The sequence below is a fragment of the Schistocerca piceifrons genome, chromosome 1 (genome assembly GCF_021461385.2).
Source record: "Schistocerca piceifrons isolate TAMUIC-IGC-003096 chromosome 1, iqSchPice1.1, whole genome shotgun sequence".
NCBI lineage: Eukaryota > Metazoa > Arthropoda > Insecta > Orthoptera > Acrididae > Schistocerca > Schistocerca piceifrons.
Window position 1 is genome coordinate 346800702 of NC_060138.1, and position 20081 is coordinate 346820782.

At 38.9% G+C, this 20081-nt stretch overlaps 1 protein-coding gene across 1 annotated transcript in view; it reads left to right on the forward strand.

The window, feature by feature from the left end:
- The window catches only part of LOC124788076, a 123438-nt gene that overhangs the window by 82587 nt on the left and 20770 nt on the right, over positions 1–20081 (forward strand). Inside the window, exons 5-6 of the mRNA XM_047255173.1 lie at positions 9779–9915; positions 15573–15611. Coding sequence (XP_047111129.1) covers positions 9779–9915; positions 15573–15611 — 176 coding nt within the window. The remainder of the gene's footprint in view (positions 1–9778; positions 9916–15572; positions 15612–20081) is intronic.

Below are 20081 nucleotides of genomic sequence, written 5' to 3' on the forward strand. Positions count from 1 at the left end.
GACGAGCCAGTTGAAAGGCCCGTACAGGACCTGCAACATGCGGTCGTGCATTATCCTGCTGAAATGTAGGGTTTCACAGGGATCGAATGAAGGGTAGAGCCACGGGTCGTAACACATCTGAAATGTAACGTCCACTGTTCAAAGTGCCGTCAATGCGAACAAGAGGTGACCGAGACGTGCAACCAATGGCACCCCATACCATCACACCGGGTGATACGCCAGTATGGCGATGACGAATACACGCTTCCAATGTGCGTTCACCGCGATGTCGCCAAGCACGGATGCGACCATCATGATGCTGTAAACGGAACCTGAATTCATCCGAAAAAATGACGTTTTGCCATTCGTGCACCCAGGTTCGTCGTTGAGTACACCATCGCAGGCGCTCCTGTCTGTAATGCAGCGTCAAGGGTAACCGCAGCCACGGACTCCGAGCTGATAGTCCATGCTGCTGCAAACGTCGTCGAACTGTTCGTGCAGATGGTTGTCTTGCAAACGTCCCCATCTGTTGACTCAGGGATCGAGACGTGGCTGCACGATCCGTTACAGCCATGCGGATAAGATGCCTGTCATCTCGACTGCTAGTGATACGAGGCCGTTGGGATCCAGCACTTCGTTCCGTATTACCCTCTTGAACCCACCGATTCCATATTCTGCTAACAGTCATTGGATCTCGACCAACGCGAGCAACAATGTCGCGATACGATAAAGCGCTATCGTGTTAGGCTACAATCCGGCCTTTATCATAGTCGGAAACGTGATGGTACGCATTTCTCCTCCTTACACGAGGCATCACAACAACGTTTCACCAGGCAACACCGGTCAACTGCTGTTTGTGTATGAGAAATCGGTTGGAAACTTTCATCATGTCAGCACGTTGTAGGTGTCGCCACCGACGCCAACCTTGTGTGAATGCTCTGAAAAGCTAATCATTTGCATATCACAGCATCTTCTTCCTGTCGGTTAAATTTCGCGTCTGTAGCACGTCATCTTCGTGGTGTAGCAATTTTAGTGGCCAGTGGTGTAGGTGGTGTGATGACTGGCAGATAGTTCTAAATGTAGAAAAGTGTACTTTAATGCGGATGAGTAGGAAAAGAAAACCCACAATGTTCCTGCTTGACACAGTCACGTCGTAACGTTGCAAAGCGACGTGAAATGGAACGAGCATGTGAGTATTGTGGTTGGAAAGGCGAATGGTCGGCTTTGGTTTATTGGGAGAATTATAGGAAAGTGTGGATCACCTGTAAAGGAGAGCGCATATAGGACGCTAGTGAGACCTATTCTTGAGGATTGCTCGAGTGTTTGGGATCCGTACCAGGTTGGATCAATAGAAGACGTCGAAGCACTTCGAGAGGCGGGCTGCTAGATTTGTTACTGGTAGGTATGAACTACAAGCAAGTGTTACGGATATGCTTCAGGAAGTCAAGTGTGAATCCCTGGAGGGAAGGGGACTTTCTTTTTGAAGAACACTATTAACAAAATTTAGAGAACCTGCATTTGAAGCTGACTGCTGAATTATTCTACTGCCTTCAACATAAGTTGCGCGTAAGGACCACGAAGATAAGATAAGTGAAATTAGCGCTCATACAAAGGCGTATAGACAGTCGTTTGTCCCTCGCTGTATTTCCGAGTGAAACAGGAGAGGAACGGGATACCATCCACCACGTGCTATACGGTGGATTGTTTATGTAGATGTAGATGTGGATGTAGATCCTCAAAATGCGGCGAAATGTTGCCCGAATCGCGTCTCGTACGCCATTTCATCATACGGCGGGAGCACTGGCAGATACCCAGGCGTCTGTTTGGAAAGAAATTTGACCAAGACGGCTTCCTACCGCTTCTGTTCTTCCAACAGCTGTTGCAACAATTTAACCCTGTCAACAAAGACCAAGAAAAGCCTATTAGAGGGAAAAATCGTGTAGTTACAAATTTTGGCACAGTGCTAGGAGCGAGTGTCCTAAACAGCATATCAGAACTCCTTACTGTATGAGTGTTGGTTGGGTGGGTGAGAGAGTTTAAAGGTCACTTTTTTATGTTTTTATCGAATAACTCGAAATCTGAGTATCTAGCGAAAATATTTCCCAGTAAAAAAGTAAACTACATTAAATTCCCTGCAAAAAATGGTCCTATTCATTTTTTCTCTTGCACTATAGATTCTGTATTGAAGAATGTGGAAAAATCACAGATTATTAAAAATACTGTTTTAACGGTACATATAAAATCTTTAAGTGCAGTCGGTTAAATACAAACATTAAATGTGTGTACCATATCTAAGTGCAGTAGAGCCGTATTAAAGGATAAATGGTGTTCCGGGGTGAAACAGGGTGAAGGGAGGGGGGGGGGGGGTACAAGTATTAGGAAAGGTAGGTCACTGGATTGTGTTCATTCCCTCCTTCATAGGACTACAAACAAAGATCAGGAAGGTCAGGTAGGTAATTCCCCACTCCATCTACCCCACTATGTCACAAGAAGCAACTACAGGGGGTTTCACAAAGTGAATGCAGTGATGCAGTGTGACACAGGCATGGGTGATGTTTATTTTCCACAAAATGTGTTAACGCTATGTGGGATGCAAATATAAGCTGCTAATAACACTAATACATGAAACGCATATGAACAGAATGTAAGTAAATCCCTGCATATTGTTCTACACTGCTGGAGGGAAACTGATTCTCAGTCACCCTGTACAGCAGCTTTAGTGTTCTTCTAGGAAAGGCACCCCCCCCCCCCCCCCTAACGAGTGCTATTCAAATTCACTTTACAAAGATACTATATCTCCACAGCATTTTCTGTCCAGCTCTCTTATGTGAATAGACAAAATAACTTCACTGAGCTTATGTTTATAGAGTGGTGTTATTTTGAGTTTATTAAGTGAGGACTTATTTGCAGTTGTTAAGTGAGCTATTAGTAAAAAATTTGAACAGCAGGAGCTATCAACTGTTCACCACATTGAAGAGTCTGTTGCAAGTGTAACATGCTGTCAATATGTATTCAACGATGTCGATTTCATTGTCTCCAATGTCACCGTCCGGAATACTTTTTGCTCCTTGAGAAGTAACAAATGCATCATCCCAATCTCAGCTCTTGGAACATCTGAAGAGACCCAAAGGCATAAATTGCATCCTTCTGTATCAGATGTAGGTCACCTAGCTGTTATGAAACTTGATATACTTCAATATAATTCAAGCAATGCCTTGCATCAGATTACTGTTCTAGACTTGAACATGGTCAGCCCCATTCCAGAAGACATATTCACACCTGTTTTGGAAGATATATTGTGGATATGTTGTAAGTGGCTCCATTCAGTGCAGCTCACTCCAGCAGTGTCAGTAATTCCTGAATGGAAGAGATGATAGAAGTGCAGTAATTTTCTAGTCATTCATTAAGCCATCACATCACACTGCATCATAATTACATGACATTACAATAAGCTGTCAATGACAGACAGCAGCAAGATGCGACATCCCTTTCCCACCAACACTACATAGGTCACTGGCAACACAATTACAAATCAAACACACAGGAAATTATAGTACTTAACACTTCTCAGTCATTGTTTACAAGAACATACTTTACACACAGGCTTAGTTAACATGTGCACTCATTTAGTAAACTGAAAATAACTCCACTATAGTAACATAAGCTCAGTGAAGTTATTTTGTCTACTCAGATAAGGACAGGAAATGCTGGGTAGGTGTAATCTGTCTGCCAAATCAAAATCAAGCAGTCACCTTTCCCAGGAGAACACTACAGCTGCTGTACAAGGTGACTAAGAATCAATTTCCCGTGTAGAAGTCTATAACAGTGAGCATAGGTGTATGCTTTACTTGTGTTAATATTATTGGTGTGTATCTGAATTCCATGTAGTTGGTATTAACACATTCTGTGGAAAATGAACACACATGGGCATGTGCCTGCAGTGCATTGTCAGTGATTGATAAGGTGCACTGAAGAAAATCAGTGTAACTTTGTGAAACACTCTGTAGTTGCTTCTGGTGATGTAGTGGGGTAGATGGAGTGAGGAATCACCTCCTCTCTCCTTTTGCAGGTTTTTGAAGGAGAGAAGTACATGAACACAATCCGCAAACATACCTTCCCTTGCACTTGTACCCCACACAACTCCCCCCTTCAATCTGTTACACCCCCAGAAGACAATTTATCCCTTAATAGATCTCTACTACACTTAGACATGGTCCACACATTTAATAGTTGTTTTTAACCAACTTCATTCAAAGATGAACATTAATTTTATACCATTAAAACAATATTTCTGATAATCTTCCCTTTTTTCCATTCCCTTCAATGTGGAAATTATTCGTCCTACGGGAAACATTCTTTGTAAGGAATTTAACATAGTCTAATTTTGTGCTGGAAAATATTTTCCATAGAAGCCATTAATTTCAAATTATTCGAGAAAAACATATAAAAGTGACCCCTGCCCCACCCCAACACTCACACCCCACTGTTCAGGATTTTTAGTATGTTATTCAAGACACTCGCTCCTTGCACTGTGCAAAAAATTTGTGGCTGCACGATTTTTACACTAATTTTCCTTTGTTGACTGTACTAATTGTTGATAAACAACCATCTGATAGTGGCTGATGCTGCTCTGGATCCATGTTCACAAAGTGTGACACTAGGTTTGACCACAATTGTCACCAAAAGAAGGATACACCACAAAGGAATTATCTGAATGGAACAAGAAGTGGTAGATATGTTTGTTGTACATGCACAGATAAACAAATGATTCCAGTTTCAGAAAAATTGCATGATTTATTCAAGTCAAAGAACTTTACAAACTGAGCAAGTCAATAATGCATCGGTCTACCTCTGGTCCTAACATAAGCAGTTATTTGGCTTGGCGCTGAATGATAGGGTTGTTAGATGTCCTCCTAAGGAATATCATGCCAACTCCTGTCCAATTGACATGTTAAATTGTCAGAATTCTATATGGAAAGGAAGAATCGGTTTAACATCCTGTCAACATCAATGTCATTAGAGACGGAGCACAAGCTCAGATTACATCAAGGATGGGTGAGGCAATTGGCTGTGCTCTTCCAAAGGAACCATCCCAGCATTGGCTTGGGCAATTTAGGGATATCACAGAAAACCTAAACCTGGATGGCCAGACATGGTTTTGAACAGTCGTCCTCCCGAATGTGAGTCCAATGTGCAAACCACTGCGCCACCTCGCTCGGTCAGAAATTTCTGAGAGGGTTGTAGTACCCTGTCCATAATGTTCCAAATGTTCTTGACCGATGAGAAATCCGGTGACCTTTCTGGCAAAAATAGGGTTTGACAAGCATGAAGACAAGCAGTAGAAACTCTTGCTATGTTTGGGCTGGCAAAATCTTGCTGAAATGTAAGCCTTGTATGGCGTGCCATGAAGAGCAACAAAACAAGGTGCAGAACATCCGCGATGTACCACTGTGCTGTAAGGATGCCATGGATCAAAGGGATCCTGCTATGGAAAGAAATGGCATCCCAGATCATCACTCTTGGTTTTCAGGCTGTAAAAATGGGCGACAGTCAGGTTGATATCCCACTTGCTGCCTGGGGCATCTACAAAGACATCTGTGCTGGTCATTGGGGTTCAGTTCAAAGCATTACTCATCACTAAAGACAGTTCTTCTCCAGTCAATGAGATTCCAGGCTGATGGCTCTTTCCGTCCCGTTCAGATAATTCATTTGGGGTGCATCATTTTTTTTGTATTTTCATTGGTTTAGTATGTATTTACAGTTCAATTTTGATGCAAGTGTCACTGGTTTGTCCAAGAACAAGCCAAAAGAATAATTCAGTATAACAGTGAAGAGTTTTGTACATGATACATGATAAGTGCACAGTATTATGAGTAAAGACAAAAGGACTGAATGGCTACTGGCAGCCACATAAAAAGATGACCATACTGAATCCTGACTCAGCATGGTGATGGGGGGGGGGGGGGGGGGACCTGCATGGACATCCTGCATAGCAGATTTGCAGCCATGCCTGTTTTTGGCAGCTGAATCCCACAGTAGCAGAGGCAGAGAAACAGACGAGTTGTAACAGTGACCGGCTGGCGGCGGTGATGGTGGTGCTGATGGCTTTCAATGCCCACTGAAGGGGGTGGGTGCCCTGTGAGTTACAATTACATCCACACTCAGTAAATCACTGTGGAGTGCATGACAGAAGTTATTAGCGCTTTTTCTCTCTCAATTCACAAATGGAACACTCAAAGAATTATTGTTTAAATACATCTGTGTACACTATAATTAATCTAAGCTTGTATTCACAATCTCTATGGAAGCTATATGTAGGGAATTGTAGCTTATTTCTAGAGTCAATGTTTGAAGCTGTTTCTCAAAACTTTGTAAGTAGGTTTTCTTGGGATAGTCCATCTTTATCTTCAAGAGTCTGCCTGTTCAGTTTCTTCACCATTTCTGTGACTTTTTCCCATGGGTCAAACAAACATGTGACCATTCATGCTGCTGTTCTCTGTATACTTCCTTTACCCCCTGTTAGTCCTACTTGGTACAGGTCCCACACACTTGAGCAGTATTCTAGGATTGGTCATATGGATTTCCCTAGTATTTTACAGATAAACTGAACTCTGCTGCCTGCTTTAACTACACTTAAGCCTATATAACTGTTCAATTTTATATCCCCACAAAATGCTACACCCAAGTGTTTGTATGAGCTGATCAATTCTAACTGTGACTCATTGATACAATAGTCACAGGATACTATCTCTTTTTGTTATGCAGACAGCACAATTTTACATTTCTTAACAATTAAAGCAAGTTGTCCATCTCTGCACCACTTTGAAATCTTATCAGGATCTCACTGAATATATGTGCAGTTTTTTATCTTGCAATACTTCATTTTAGATGACTGCATCATCTGCAAAAAGTCTGAGTTAATATTGTCTGTAAGGTCATTAAAAATATGAACAGCAAAGGTCACAATACAACACACTTCCATGGCACACACTCAAAGTTACTTCTACATCTATCAATGACTCTCCATCCAAGATAACATGTTGTATCCTCCCTACCAAAAAATCCTCAGTCCAGTTATAAATTTCATTTCATATCTAATACAATTGTACTTTTGGTAATAAGGGAGCATGTGGTGGCAAGTCAAATACTTTTCAGAAATTGAGAAATGCTACATCTACCTGACTGCTGTGATCCATGGCTTTCAGTATGTCATGTGAGAAAAGTGCATGTTGAGTTTCACATGATCAGTGTTTCAACAATTCTTGCTATTTGGCATGGAAGAGATATGACCAGTGCATTCTTCCAACTGCTGGAACTGTTTTTGTTCAAGGACATAAACAGTTTATATTTAAAAGAGAGGCTATCTCAGCCATCAATTAATATGGAAGCTGCAGGGATTTTGTCTGGTCCTGGTACTGTACTTTGTTCAGTTTCAGTGAGTTCACATATTTCTCAACAATCACTCTTCTTTGCAGTGGTGTGACAGTTAGGGGCAATACTCCAGGATCTCCATTTGTATAGGAACCTTTGAAAACCAAGTTTAGCCCTTCTGCTTTTGATTTTCTACTGTTAATTTCAGCCTCTGTCTCGTCCTTGGGTTCTGGGCACTAACTTAGGAACCATTAACAATCATTAAATATGACCAGAATTTGTTTGGTTTTTGAGAGACAGTTTGATAATATTCTGCTAAGGTAGTTGCTAGAGGTTTCACATATTGCCCTCTTGACAGTCTAACACATTTCATTAAGCATCTCTATCTCTACCTGTTTGTTTTTCACCTGTTATGCAATAGTCTCTGTTTCTTTGGAAGTTTCTTTACACTGACTGTATACAATGGAGGGTCCCTTCCATTATGAATTGTTCTGCTATGCACATGACTATCAAGTACATGGTCAACTATTCTTCTAAAATTGAGCCACATGTCTTTTTCATATTCCTGTCCAGAACTGTTTCAAGTTCCTTATTGAGGTACAACACTACTGCCTATCTATCTAAACTTCGCCGGCCGCGGTGGTCTAGCGGTTCTAGGCGCGCAGTCCGGAACCGCGCCACTGCTACGGTCGCAGGTTCGAATCCTGCCTCGGGCATGGATGTGTGTGATGTCCTTAGGTTAGTTAGGTTTAAGTAGTTCTAAGTTCTAGGGGACTGATGACCACAGCTGTTGAGTCCCATTGTGCTCAGAGCCATTTGAACCATCTAAACTTCAGAAAATATAAATCATTCTACTTGTTTTAGTTGCCATTTGCATGTTAGTAATCATTATTACCTCAACTGTCTCATGGTTACTGATATCAGTTTCTATGTCAACATCCTCAAAGAGGTCAGGTCTGTTTGTTGCTATTAGATCCAATATATTTCCATCATGAGTGGGCTTCCCAAAAGTCTGTTCTACGTGGTTCTCAGAGAATGAATTTAATAATATTTTGTTCCCCACTTGCAAAATTGTAATTTTCCAAATTGATTGTTTGATGTCAAAAGTCTCCCCCAGTGATAATTGTCAGATTGGGGAACTTATGCAGTAGTGAAATTAGGTTTTCTTTACAGTTTTCAGTTACCTCTGAAGGTGAGTCTTGTTATTGGTAGAAGGTTCCAGTTAAAAGTTTATGCCCATCTTTTATATACAGAGTCTTGCCAAGACAATCTCTCATGCAGTTTCAATTTCTGTGGTGGCTTTTATTTTCTTGTCTACTGTGACAAACACCATCTCCATTTGCCATTAGGCTATCCTTTCAATACATGCTCAAATTTTCCCAATATATCTCACTGCTATCAGTTTCAGCTGACATCCATCACCAATTCTCAAAATAACATCCTTTCCTCTTTTCCATTTAAATACCACAGTAATATACCTTCTGTCTGTTCACATATTACACCTGTTCCTCTCTGTTTTTGTGTTTATGCACCTCCGTGGAAACAACATAAAATATTAGCTAGGAGTTGTAGATGTATAAGACATATCTATAAAATGTTCACTGCAGTTATCTTATAGACTTAGAGGACATACATTGCTTTTGATGTGATGTCAGTCATATTATGTGCACTGTCAGAATTGTGTGCATCTCCTACCCCAGTCCTAAACATCACTGTGATGTTGTTAAGTGGATTTGCATCACCACTTTAGTATCCATACAAGATGTGACAGTGTGTTGTGAATTGCCACTCATATATATTGAAGCAAATGAATGTAATTACTACACTCACTAGTTCCCAATGAACTAGCAGGTGGTATAGCAGGAGTGAAAAATACAATATAAAACTCAATGGTACTATGTTTGTTTATATGAAAGAAATAATTATGGTATGCTTAAGTTGATTCTTAGGAAATGTGCATATAATTTTGTTTTCAAAAGCTTAACAATTTTTTAAAAGAGTGCCTTGTTTTGTAAAAGTTTTTAAACCTACTAGAAATACATATTGAGTTATTCTTGTTTATCAAGATGGTAAGAGAAGCAGCACTTAGAGATTAAACCACTAATAAAACAGACAAATTGGGGAAAATTGTCTAAAACAATGGTCCAGTTCATTTGCTAGGACATATCTTAAAGATTATGAACTACTCAGGCTGCAGTTCCCCAGCAACAAAAGATAAACTAGAACTGTGTTATTAACAAAAGATAAATGAATTATAAAATCAGTCTTCTGAGATAAGACAATTATAGTCCTTTTACTAGAAAATAGATACTAGTCAAGCCACAATGGAGTATTTGTTAAGATAAATCTTCTTAGTTTTGAAATTGGACTTGAGTAATTCTTTTTATTTTTGAATACTATACAACACTGAAACTTGCTTTCATTACAGCTCCACCAACTAAAGACATATTTGTGATTCAAAAGGAGGCACCCAATGCTGCAACAATCAGGTTGGAAACAGTACCTGATACAGCCTCCTCAGAAGAGACAACACATTCACCAGGACATAAGCACCATGCTCACATGGTAAGTGTGGGTCGCAAAATTATTTGTTATAAATGTTTATGCTATGCAACACTGAATAAGACTTTGTAATTATTTTTGAGATTGTTTATGTTCTATATTTCCTGAAAGTCTCACACACATACATGCAGGAGTTGGACAAAGACATGGAAACACCACAAAAAATGCTAGCTTTAACATAGGTTGTACTGTTGTATTTCACCACAAACAGCACCTTACAAGTGCCAGTCATGGGCAAAACAGTGTCCTTTGTAGATCTTATAATTAAATTTTCCCCAAGACATTTAAGTCTCATCTTTATCTATGACAATGATGGAAGCTGAAGAAATGAATTAAAATTTGTGCTGCAGCTAGGACTCAAACCCAGGTCTCCTTGCTTACTAGGCCAAAATGCTGACCATTGCACCACTGAAGCACTGGGATGAACATTGTTGCATGGACTACCCAAGTCTAGTGCCCTCCCCAACACAAACTTCAACTCTTATCTTCAGCTTATTTTCCCCCTAAATTGTCACTATTGCCAGGGCTCCCTGGTATTGAAATAGCAAGATCTATAAGATCGCATGAGGTACAGGACTTCCCCTCTATGTCCAACACTGGGGTGCTATTCCAAAGCCAGAGAGCCCTGGCAATTGTGACAATTTAGGGCGAAAATAAGCTGAAGATAAGAGTTGAATTTTGTGTTGGGAAGGGCACTTGACTTGGGTAGTCCATGCAACAATGTTGGCCATAGTGCTACGGTGGTGTAATGGTCAGCATTTCTGCCTAATAAGTAACAAGATCTGGGTTTGAGTCTCAGTTGCAGCACAAATTTTAATTCATTTCTTCAGTTTCCATCATTATCATAGTGTCCCTTGTAGTTGTGAGTGCATCATGTCAGAGCTAACTGACTTCAAATGTTGACAAAATGTTGGTGCTCATATGGTGGGTGCTTCCCTAGCCAAGGTAGATGAAGTGCTTGGTGTTTCAAGAGGCACCATATTGAAGATTCATACCACATACTGCGGAATAGGATACACATTGTTCACTAAGTCAATGCAGACATAGTGTGTGTTGTGTGATCATGACAGACATTCACTGAAGAGAATTCTGACAAAAAAATATGAGGATGACAGCTGTAAAAATCATTGTACACACACAATGGTGTGTTGCGGTGGTGTAATGGTTAGCATTTCTGCTTAGCAAGCAAGAAGACCTGGGTTTGAGTCCTGCCCACAGCACAAATTTTAACTCATTTCTTCTAGTTTGATCATTATCATAGACAATAAAGAGACTTAAATGTCTCAGGGAAACATTTAATTATAAGATCAATAAAACAAGGTCATTTGGCCAGATGAGTCTTGTTTCATACTGATTCCAACCTCTGGCTAAGTTTACTTGCCCATTCAGTGATGATTTGGACAGCCGTATCATATTATTCCATAGGTCCCATTGTTACCTTGTGAGGTCACATTAAAGCCACCAATTATGTGAACACTTTGGGTGATCCGGTCCATCCCATGACACAATGGTTGTTACCCCAATGGTGATGCTGCGTTCCAAGGCAGCAGGGCCCCTGTTCACACAGCTCATATCATACAGGACTGGTTTTGTGAGCATGAGGATAAATTGGTGCATCTCACCTGGTAACTACAGTTATTGGACAGCAATATCATTGAGTCTTTGTGGTCTGCTTTGGAGAGAAGGTGCATGACCACAATCCATCTCCAGCATTGTTACCTGACTTGCCACTATTTTGCAGGAAGAATTGTATAAGATCCCCTTGAAAGCCCTACAGAACTTGTATCCATCCACTCGGAGATGACTGGAAGCTGATTTGAATGGCAATCTTTCTTACACTGTATTAGGCATGGTAATGTGTTCTGTTCTGGTGTTTCCATATTTTTATGCACCCTCTGAGTTTATGTAAATAGATTTCATTTTGTAATTTTACTATCACTGTATTTTTATAGACTATCAGGGTTGCCACAAGTTCCGGAAATCAGGGAATTTCAAATGTTTTAGGGAAATCAGGGAAATATCAGAGACATTTGACAAAAAACACTGGAAAAATATTGTTTTTGTCTCAGTAGATGAAATGGTTTATTTATACTGAGATGTCATACATCGTCACTGATTGGGCGCAGCTCAATATGCCCACTGCTTCCTTACTCCCTCTTTCCTACTGCTTCACTCCTTCCTACCTCTCCCCTCAGTTTGCAGTCAGCCACCACTATTTGCTGCTAGCCTAGCAGCTGCCAACAAGAGGCAGGTAGGCATGAGGTGTTGTTAGTTTGGATCTGATTCTGAGAGATTGTTGGCACAGCGGGCAGAGATGGTGGTCATACATCAATGAGTTGTGTCTGACTGATTGTGTGAATGTGTGTGTGCTCTCATTTTCTGACAAAGGCTATAGCCAAAAATTTAATTCTGAGAGCGTGATTGTCTTCTTTATGTGCCTGTCTGCAGCTCATCGATCATCTATACAGTGAGTTGATACCTATCCTCATTATTATTGATTCTCAAAGTATTTGTGCAAGTTATCTGCTGCATGGATTCATCACCACAGTCTCATTTCATCAAAATGGTGTCTGTGACAAGTGAATAGCTGTCCACATGAGTGGATTTCCATGACAGGCCACAACAGCAGGCCATTTCTGCAGGTATCTGCCGATCTGTAGCCCATTGTTTCCACTAATGTGCAGGCCCTGCCAATGGAATCTACTCTCACCAATCTGTCCACAGGCTGGCTCTGTTTGTGTGTGGCATAATGCAATAGATTTTCATGGTTTATCCATGGACCCAGGATTGCGGTGCTCCTCGGAAGGCCAGAAGCCATGGGGGATGGATTTCAGGTATTGAGACTGTCTCACCAAAGTGCATTGTACAGTGCAGCTTCTTATAAATATTTTATTTATTTAATACGTTTTGGCACTTCGAAAGTATTTTATATATTAGAAGATGTGGACAATAAGAAGAAGAAAATTGTGGCAGTCACTGGTGGTTTGTATGCTGTGTTCTCATATATTTCTTGTAAGAAACATCACACAATACCTGTAAAATAATAGACATAACACAGCAGGTAATAACCAACAATAACGAACATATTAACAGAATCTTCCGTCGGTTCTTGGTAGAACAACATTATAATAATAAATGAAAAGCACCAGTTTGCTTTTGTTCTACAATATTATTTTTATTGCTAACCGGTTTTCGGCTTACAAGGCCATCTTCAGGCATTTACTGAGTATTATCACCAAAGAAGTTAAATGTTAGCAGACAACACTGGAAGAGAAGTAACACATCTAGAGTGAAGTAGAAACATACAGTGAGTAACATCTTTGCAATGAAATAGTAAAAACTGAACAGTACATAAATAACAATGGAGTTGACAGAAAAACATTTAGCACAATATAAGAATAACATGCCTACATAACGGTATCTATTGATAAACAAAACTATTGAAATAAGATAAACTTAGTACTAGGCAAGGCTGCACAATATAAGAATAACATGCCTACATAACGGTATCTATTGATAAACAAAACTACTGAAATAAGATAAACTTAGTACTAGGCAAGGCTGCATCAAGAGGTATGAAACATGGAGAGTGATACACAACCAATTAAAAAAGAAGAGACAGTTGTCAATGTAAATACAGAATACACGAAGAACTTAAGCTATATCAATACGATAAACAGAAATTAATAAATGCAGGAAAATTGAGGTGTTTGAGGGAACCTACAGTTTGAGAGTGTGGTGGTACTGCATTTTAACATTAACTTTATAATCAAAGCAGTGGCTGTATACCAGTTTACATTAAATAAATGAGCAAAGTAAAATATGAACAGTATTTGATGAGACAACTACAAGGGGAGTTAAACATGGACAGTAATACAAGTACAAGTTAAAAGCAAACCCTTAACTATTGAAACTACAGCATATGTGGAATACAAAGACAACTGCAACAAATAAAACAACTTAATGACTACAGGAAAATGGGAATATGTAGGAAGAGAGGGTGTGGGAAGTAATGAACAACAAAGATGATTATATGAAGTTTAGGAGAGGGGAAGTGTTGAGTTGTGTCTGGTCATTTAGGATGAGATCTGGACTGTGAGCAAGATGTTTGTTAATTAACAAACATCTTGCTCACAGTCCAGATCTCATCCTAAATGACCAGACACAACTCAACACTTCCCCTCTCCTAAACTTCATATAATCATCTTTGTTGTTCATTACTTCCCACACCCTCTCTTCCTACATATTCCCATTTTCCTGTAGTCATTAAGTTGTTTTATTTGTTGCAGTTGTCTTTGTATTCCACATATGCTGTAGTTTCAATAGTTAAGGGTTTGCTTTTAACTTGTACTTGTATTACTGTCCATGTTTAACTCCCCTTGTAGTTGTCTCATCAAATACTGTTCATATTTTACTTTGCTCATTTATTTAATGTAAACTGGTATACAGCCACTGCTTTGATTATAAAGTTAATGTTAAAATGCAGTACCACCACACTCTCAAACTGTAGGTTCCCTCAAACACCTCAATTTTCCTGCATTTATTAATTTCTGTTTATCGTATTGATATAGCTTAAGTTCTTCGTGTATTCTGTATTTACATTGACAACTGTCTCTTCTTTTTTAATTGGTTGTGTATCACTCTCCATGTTTCATACCTCTTGATGCAGCCTTGCCTAGTACTAAGTTTATCTTATTTCAATAGTTTTGTTTATCAATAGATACCGTTATGTAGGCATGTTATTCTTATATTGTGCTAAATGTTTTTCTGTCAACTCCATTGTTATTTATGTACTGTTCAGTTTTTACTATTTCATTGCAAAGATGTTACTCACTGTATGTTTCTACTTCACTCTAGATGTGTTACTTCTCTTCCAGTGTTGTCTGCTAACATTTAACTTCTTTGGTGATAATACTCAGTAAATGCCTGAAGATGGCCTTGTAAGCCGAAAACCGGTTAGCAATAAAAATAATATTGTAGAACAAAAGCAAACTGGTGCTTTTCATTTATTATAATAACGAACATAGTAGAACCAACATTTTATTGGTGGTCAGCTATAGTGCTGGTTTACACAACTCTTCCCTGCCTTATACTCTTCTTTCAAGAGGTCTAATTTCTTATGAGGTTATTTCTGAAAATAGTGAAGGTATTTCAAATACGTCTTATGACTGCAAAGAAATATTGTTTTGTCACCAAATGTGTTTCATTTTATTGAAATAAAATAAGGACAGTGTTTTTAATGAAACACGTAGACCATTCGACTTGCTTTCTCTATCTAAAAACAATTCATTACGAAAGATGTTAATGTTAGCCATTAAGATTTTTGTGCAAACAAGGGAGAAATACGGAAGTCCTTACACTTTTTTTTATCTCAAAATTTGTCTGGAAATCAGGGAAATATCAGGGAATTTCACTTGGAGAAACTTGTGACAACCCTGAATAGTCACTGCAACTATTCCACAGTTGTTTCACATGCATGTATTTGTTTACACAATTTCACATTATTAGTCATCCTATATAATAGTACTAGTATAAGTCAATTACCATTATTTCACAAGGCTCACTGCTCTCACACAGCTACTGAATATTTAAAAAACTGAATCATTTCACATGACTGTCTATAAAATGAAAACAATAACCATTTTCTTCATTTATTTCAGTCTTTCTACTACCACTGTCTTCTGAAAAAGCTGGATTGGGTAAGAAAATGTACTAAATTCTTTATATTAAATAAACTGATTGGGAAAATTTTCGATCTTTTTTCAGTAGACTGACTGACACCTAAAAAGTTAGGTTCCAAAAGTATAGTCAATATTGTTACAAAAACATGCAATTTAACTTATGTTCCCCACATTTATTATGTGTCCCTGTGGCATTACTATACCAAAAAGCAAAATGTGAGACTGTTTAAAAAACTCCTTCATCAGTCTGAAGCCATACTAAAAATAATTAGTAAGAATACACAAAAGCATTTCTTACAATTTTAGTATAATCAAATTATCCTTCAAGAGATGTTTTATGTTGTTACACTTACACAGTATTCATGAAATAAAATATATTATATTTGATAATGTACAGTTTAAATTGTTGTGTTTGGAAGAGTCATTGAAATTGAAACAATTAGTAGAGTTACTGGTAATGAAACAATATGACAGCTACAATTTACAGCATCATGCTGGAAATTCTTAAATTACTTTTCTTTCATTCTGTAACTGAGGAATAACAGCCCTGTGCCAAATATCTTGACAATCCTTGCCAATGGAGTAATGCCTTTTTCTGCCATATAACTATTTGCTCAGTACAGTAACTTAATACAGCATGAGGCAATGTCATTACAAATTTTCACCTTGTCTTCTTATAACATACGTATACTGAGACAGTTTAATTTTAGCAAACTCACATTTGTCATATATAATGCAAGTCAGTTTTATTATAAATAGCTATGACCTTACAGGATTTTAAAAGCATGTGATGAGTGTATCCGGGCTAGAGACATACATAATCGGACAGTTTTACAGTATTTATATTGTTTCCAACCTACTTTATTTGCTTCTTTTCCTCTGGATATTATCTTGTATCTATTGTTGAGGTTTAGAAAATTATTCTATACTATATTTATGAAATGGTTGTTATTTTTCGTTCATAGTATCTTCATTGTTCTCTTATTTGCTAACTGTTCATTACATACAAATATAAATTCTTTCTTTCTAGATTTAACTTCAAGATTGTGATATTATTTGCTTACTTTGTACACTCATATTTGCACACAAACTGGCATGATACCGTGCTGTTTAGCTATGAATTGCATCATCTGAATTCCGTAAACATCCAAGTCTAGGCTAACTATGTGAAGACAAATTATTGCATTATATTCATCATTTATGACACTGTTGAACACTGTGTGTGCCTACGAACAGGCCAAAGTAGACATTAGTGTTATGTTATGAGCCACTGGTACAAAAATGAATAACCCTCCTATCTAGCAGTTATTTCTCTACATGTGTAGGTCCACAGTCCAAAAATTAAAACTCATTTTTGGTTTTCTAGGTATAGACCTATATTCAGTCACTGTACAGCACCACCCTTGTTATTTATTTGAAACACAGAGTATAATGACTTACAGACTCAGACTCTTTTGTAATGCCACTAAAGATTATAGAAGATTAAAGAATTTACTTAACTAGTACTTACCTTCCCCCCCCCCCCCTTCTCCCTCCATGAACCATGGACCTTGCCATTGGTGGAGGGGCTTGGGTGCCTGAGTGATACAGATAGCCGTACCGTAGGTGCAACCACAACGGAGGGGTATCTGTTGAGAGGCCAACAAACGTGTGGTTCCTGAAGAGGGGCAGCAGCCTTTTCAGTAGTTGTGAGGGCAACAGTCTGGATGATTGACTGATCTGGCCTTGTAACACTAACCAAAACAGCCTTTGCTGTGCTGGTACTGCAAATGGCTCAAAGCAAGAGGAAACTACAGCCATCATTTTTCCCAAGGACATGCAGCTTTACTGTATGGTTAAATGATGATGGTGTCCTCTTGGGTAAAATATTTCGGAGGTAAAATAGTCCCCCATTCGGATCTCCAGGCATGGACTACTCAGGAGGACGTTGTTAGGAGAAAGAAAACTGGCATTCTATGGATCAGAGCGTGGAATGTCAGACACCTTAATTCGGCAGGTAGGTTGGAAAATTTGAAAAGGGAAATGGATAGGTTAAAGTTAGATATAGTGGGAATTAGTGAAGTTTGATGGCAGGAGGAACAAGACTTCTGGTCAGGTGAATACAGGGTTATTAATACAAAATCAAATAGGGGTAATGCATGAGTAGGTTTAATAATGAATAAAAAAATAGGAGTGCGGGTAAGCTACTACAAACAGAGTAGTGAATGCATTATTGTGGACAAAATAGATACGAAGCCCACCCCTACCACAGTAGTACAAGTTTATATGCCAACTCCTTCTGTAGATGACAAAGAGATTGATGGAATGTATGATGAGATAAAAGAAATTATTCAGGTATGGAAGGGAGATGAAAATTTAATAGTCATGGGAGACTGGAACTCGATAGTAGGAAAAGGAAGAGAAGGAAATGTAGTAGGTGAATATGGAATGGGAGTAAGGAATGAAAGAGGAAGCCGCCTGGTAGAATTTTCCACAGAGCATAACTTAATTATAGCTAACACTTGGTTCAAAAATCATGAAAGAAGGTTGTATGCATGGAAGAAGCCTGGAGATACTGGAAGGTCTGAGATAGATTATATAATGGTAAGTCAGAGATTCAGGAACCAGGTTTTAAATTGCAAGACATTTCCAGGGGCAGATGTGGGCTCTGACCACAATCTATTGGTTATGAACTGTAGATTAAAACTGAGGAAGCTGCAAAAAGGTGAGAATGCAAGGAGAGGGGACCTGGGTAAACTGAAAGAACCAGAGGTTGTAGAGAGCTTCAGGGAGAGCATTAGAGAACGACTGACAAGAATGGGGGAAAGAAATATAGTAGAAGAAGAATGGGTAACTTTGAGAGAGGAAATAGTGAAGGTAGCAGAGGATCAAGTAGGTAAAAAGCCGAGGGCTAGTAGAAATCCTTGGGTACCAGAGGAGATATTGAATTTAATTGATGAAAGGAGAAAATACAAAAATGCAATGAATGAAGCAGGTATAAAGGAATACAAATGTCTCAAAAATGAGACCGACAGGAAGTACAAAATGGGTAAGCAGGGATGGCTAGATGACAAATGTAAGTATGTGGAGGTGCATATCACTAGGGGTAAGATAGATACTACCTACAGGAAAATTAAAGAGACCTTTGGAGAAAAGAGAACCACTTACATGATTATCAAGAGCTCAGATGGAATCCCAGTTCTAAGCAAAGAAGGGAAAGCAGAAAGGTGGAAGGAATATATAGAGGGTCTATACAAGGGCGATGTTCTTGAGGACAATATTATAGAAATGGAAGAGAATGTAGATGAAGATGAAATAGGAGATATGATACTGCGTGAAGAGATTGACAGAGCACTGAAAGACCTAAGTCGAAACAACGCCCCGGGATTAGACAACATTTCATTAGAACTACTGACAGCCTTGGGAGAGCCAGGCCTAACAAAACTCTACCATCTAGTGAGCAAGATGTATGAAACAGGCAAAATACCTTCAGACTTCAAGAAGAATATAATAATTCCAATCCCAAAGAAAGCAGAGGTTGACAGATGTGAAAATTACCAAACTATCAGTTTAATAAGCCACGGCTGCAAAATACTAACATGAATTCCTTACAGTCGAAACTGGTAGAAACCGACCTCGGGGAAGATCAGTTTGGATTCCGTAGAAATGTTGGAACACGTGAGGCAATACTGACCCTACGACTTATCTTAGAAAATAGATTAAAGAAAGGCAAACCTACGTTTATAGCATTTGTAGACTTAGAGAAGGCTTTTGACAATGTTGACTGGAATACTCTCTTTCAAATTCTGAAAGTGGCAGGGGTCAAATATAGGGAGTGAAAGGCTATTTACAATTTGTACAGAAACCAGATGGCAGTTATAAGACTCGAGGGGCAAGAAAGGGAAGCAGTGGTTGGGAAGGGAGTGAGACAGGGTTGTAGCCTATCCCCAATGTTATTCAATCTGTATATTGAGCAAGCAGTAAAGGAAACAAAAGAAAAATTCAGAGTAGGAACTAAAATCCATGGAATAGAAATAAAATCTTTGAGGTTTGCCGATGACATTGTAATTCTATCAGAGACAGCAAAGGACCTGGAAGAGCAGCTGAACAGAATGGACAGTGTCTTGAAAGGAGGATATGAGATGAGCATCAACAAAAGCAAAATGAAGATAATGGAATGTAGTTGAATTAAATCAGGTTATGCTGAGGGAATTAGATTAGGAAATGAGACACTTAAAGTAGTAAATGAGTTTTGCTATTTGGGGAGCAAAATAACTGATGATGGTCAAAGTAGAGAGGATATAAAATGTAGACTGGCAATGGCAAGGAAAGCCTTTCTGAAGAAGAGAAATTTGTTAACATCGAGTATAGATTTAAGTGTCAGGAAGTTGTATTTGAAAGTATTTGTGTGTAGTGTAGCCATGTATGGAAGTGAAACGTGGACGATAAATAGTTTAGACAAGAAGACAATAGAAGCTTTTGAAATGTGGTGTTACAGAAGAATTCTGA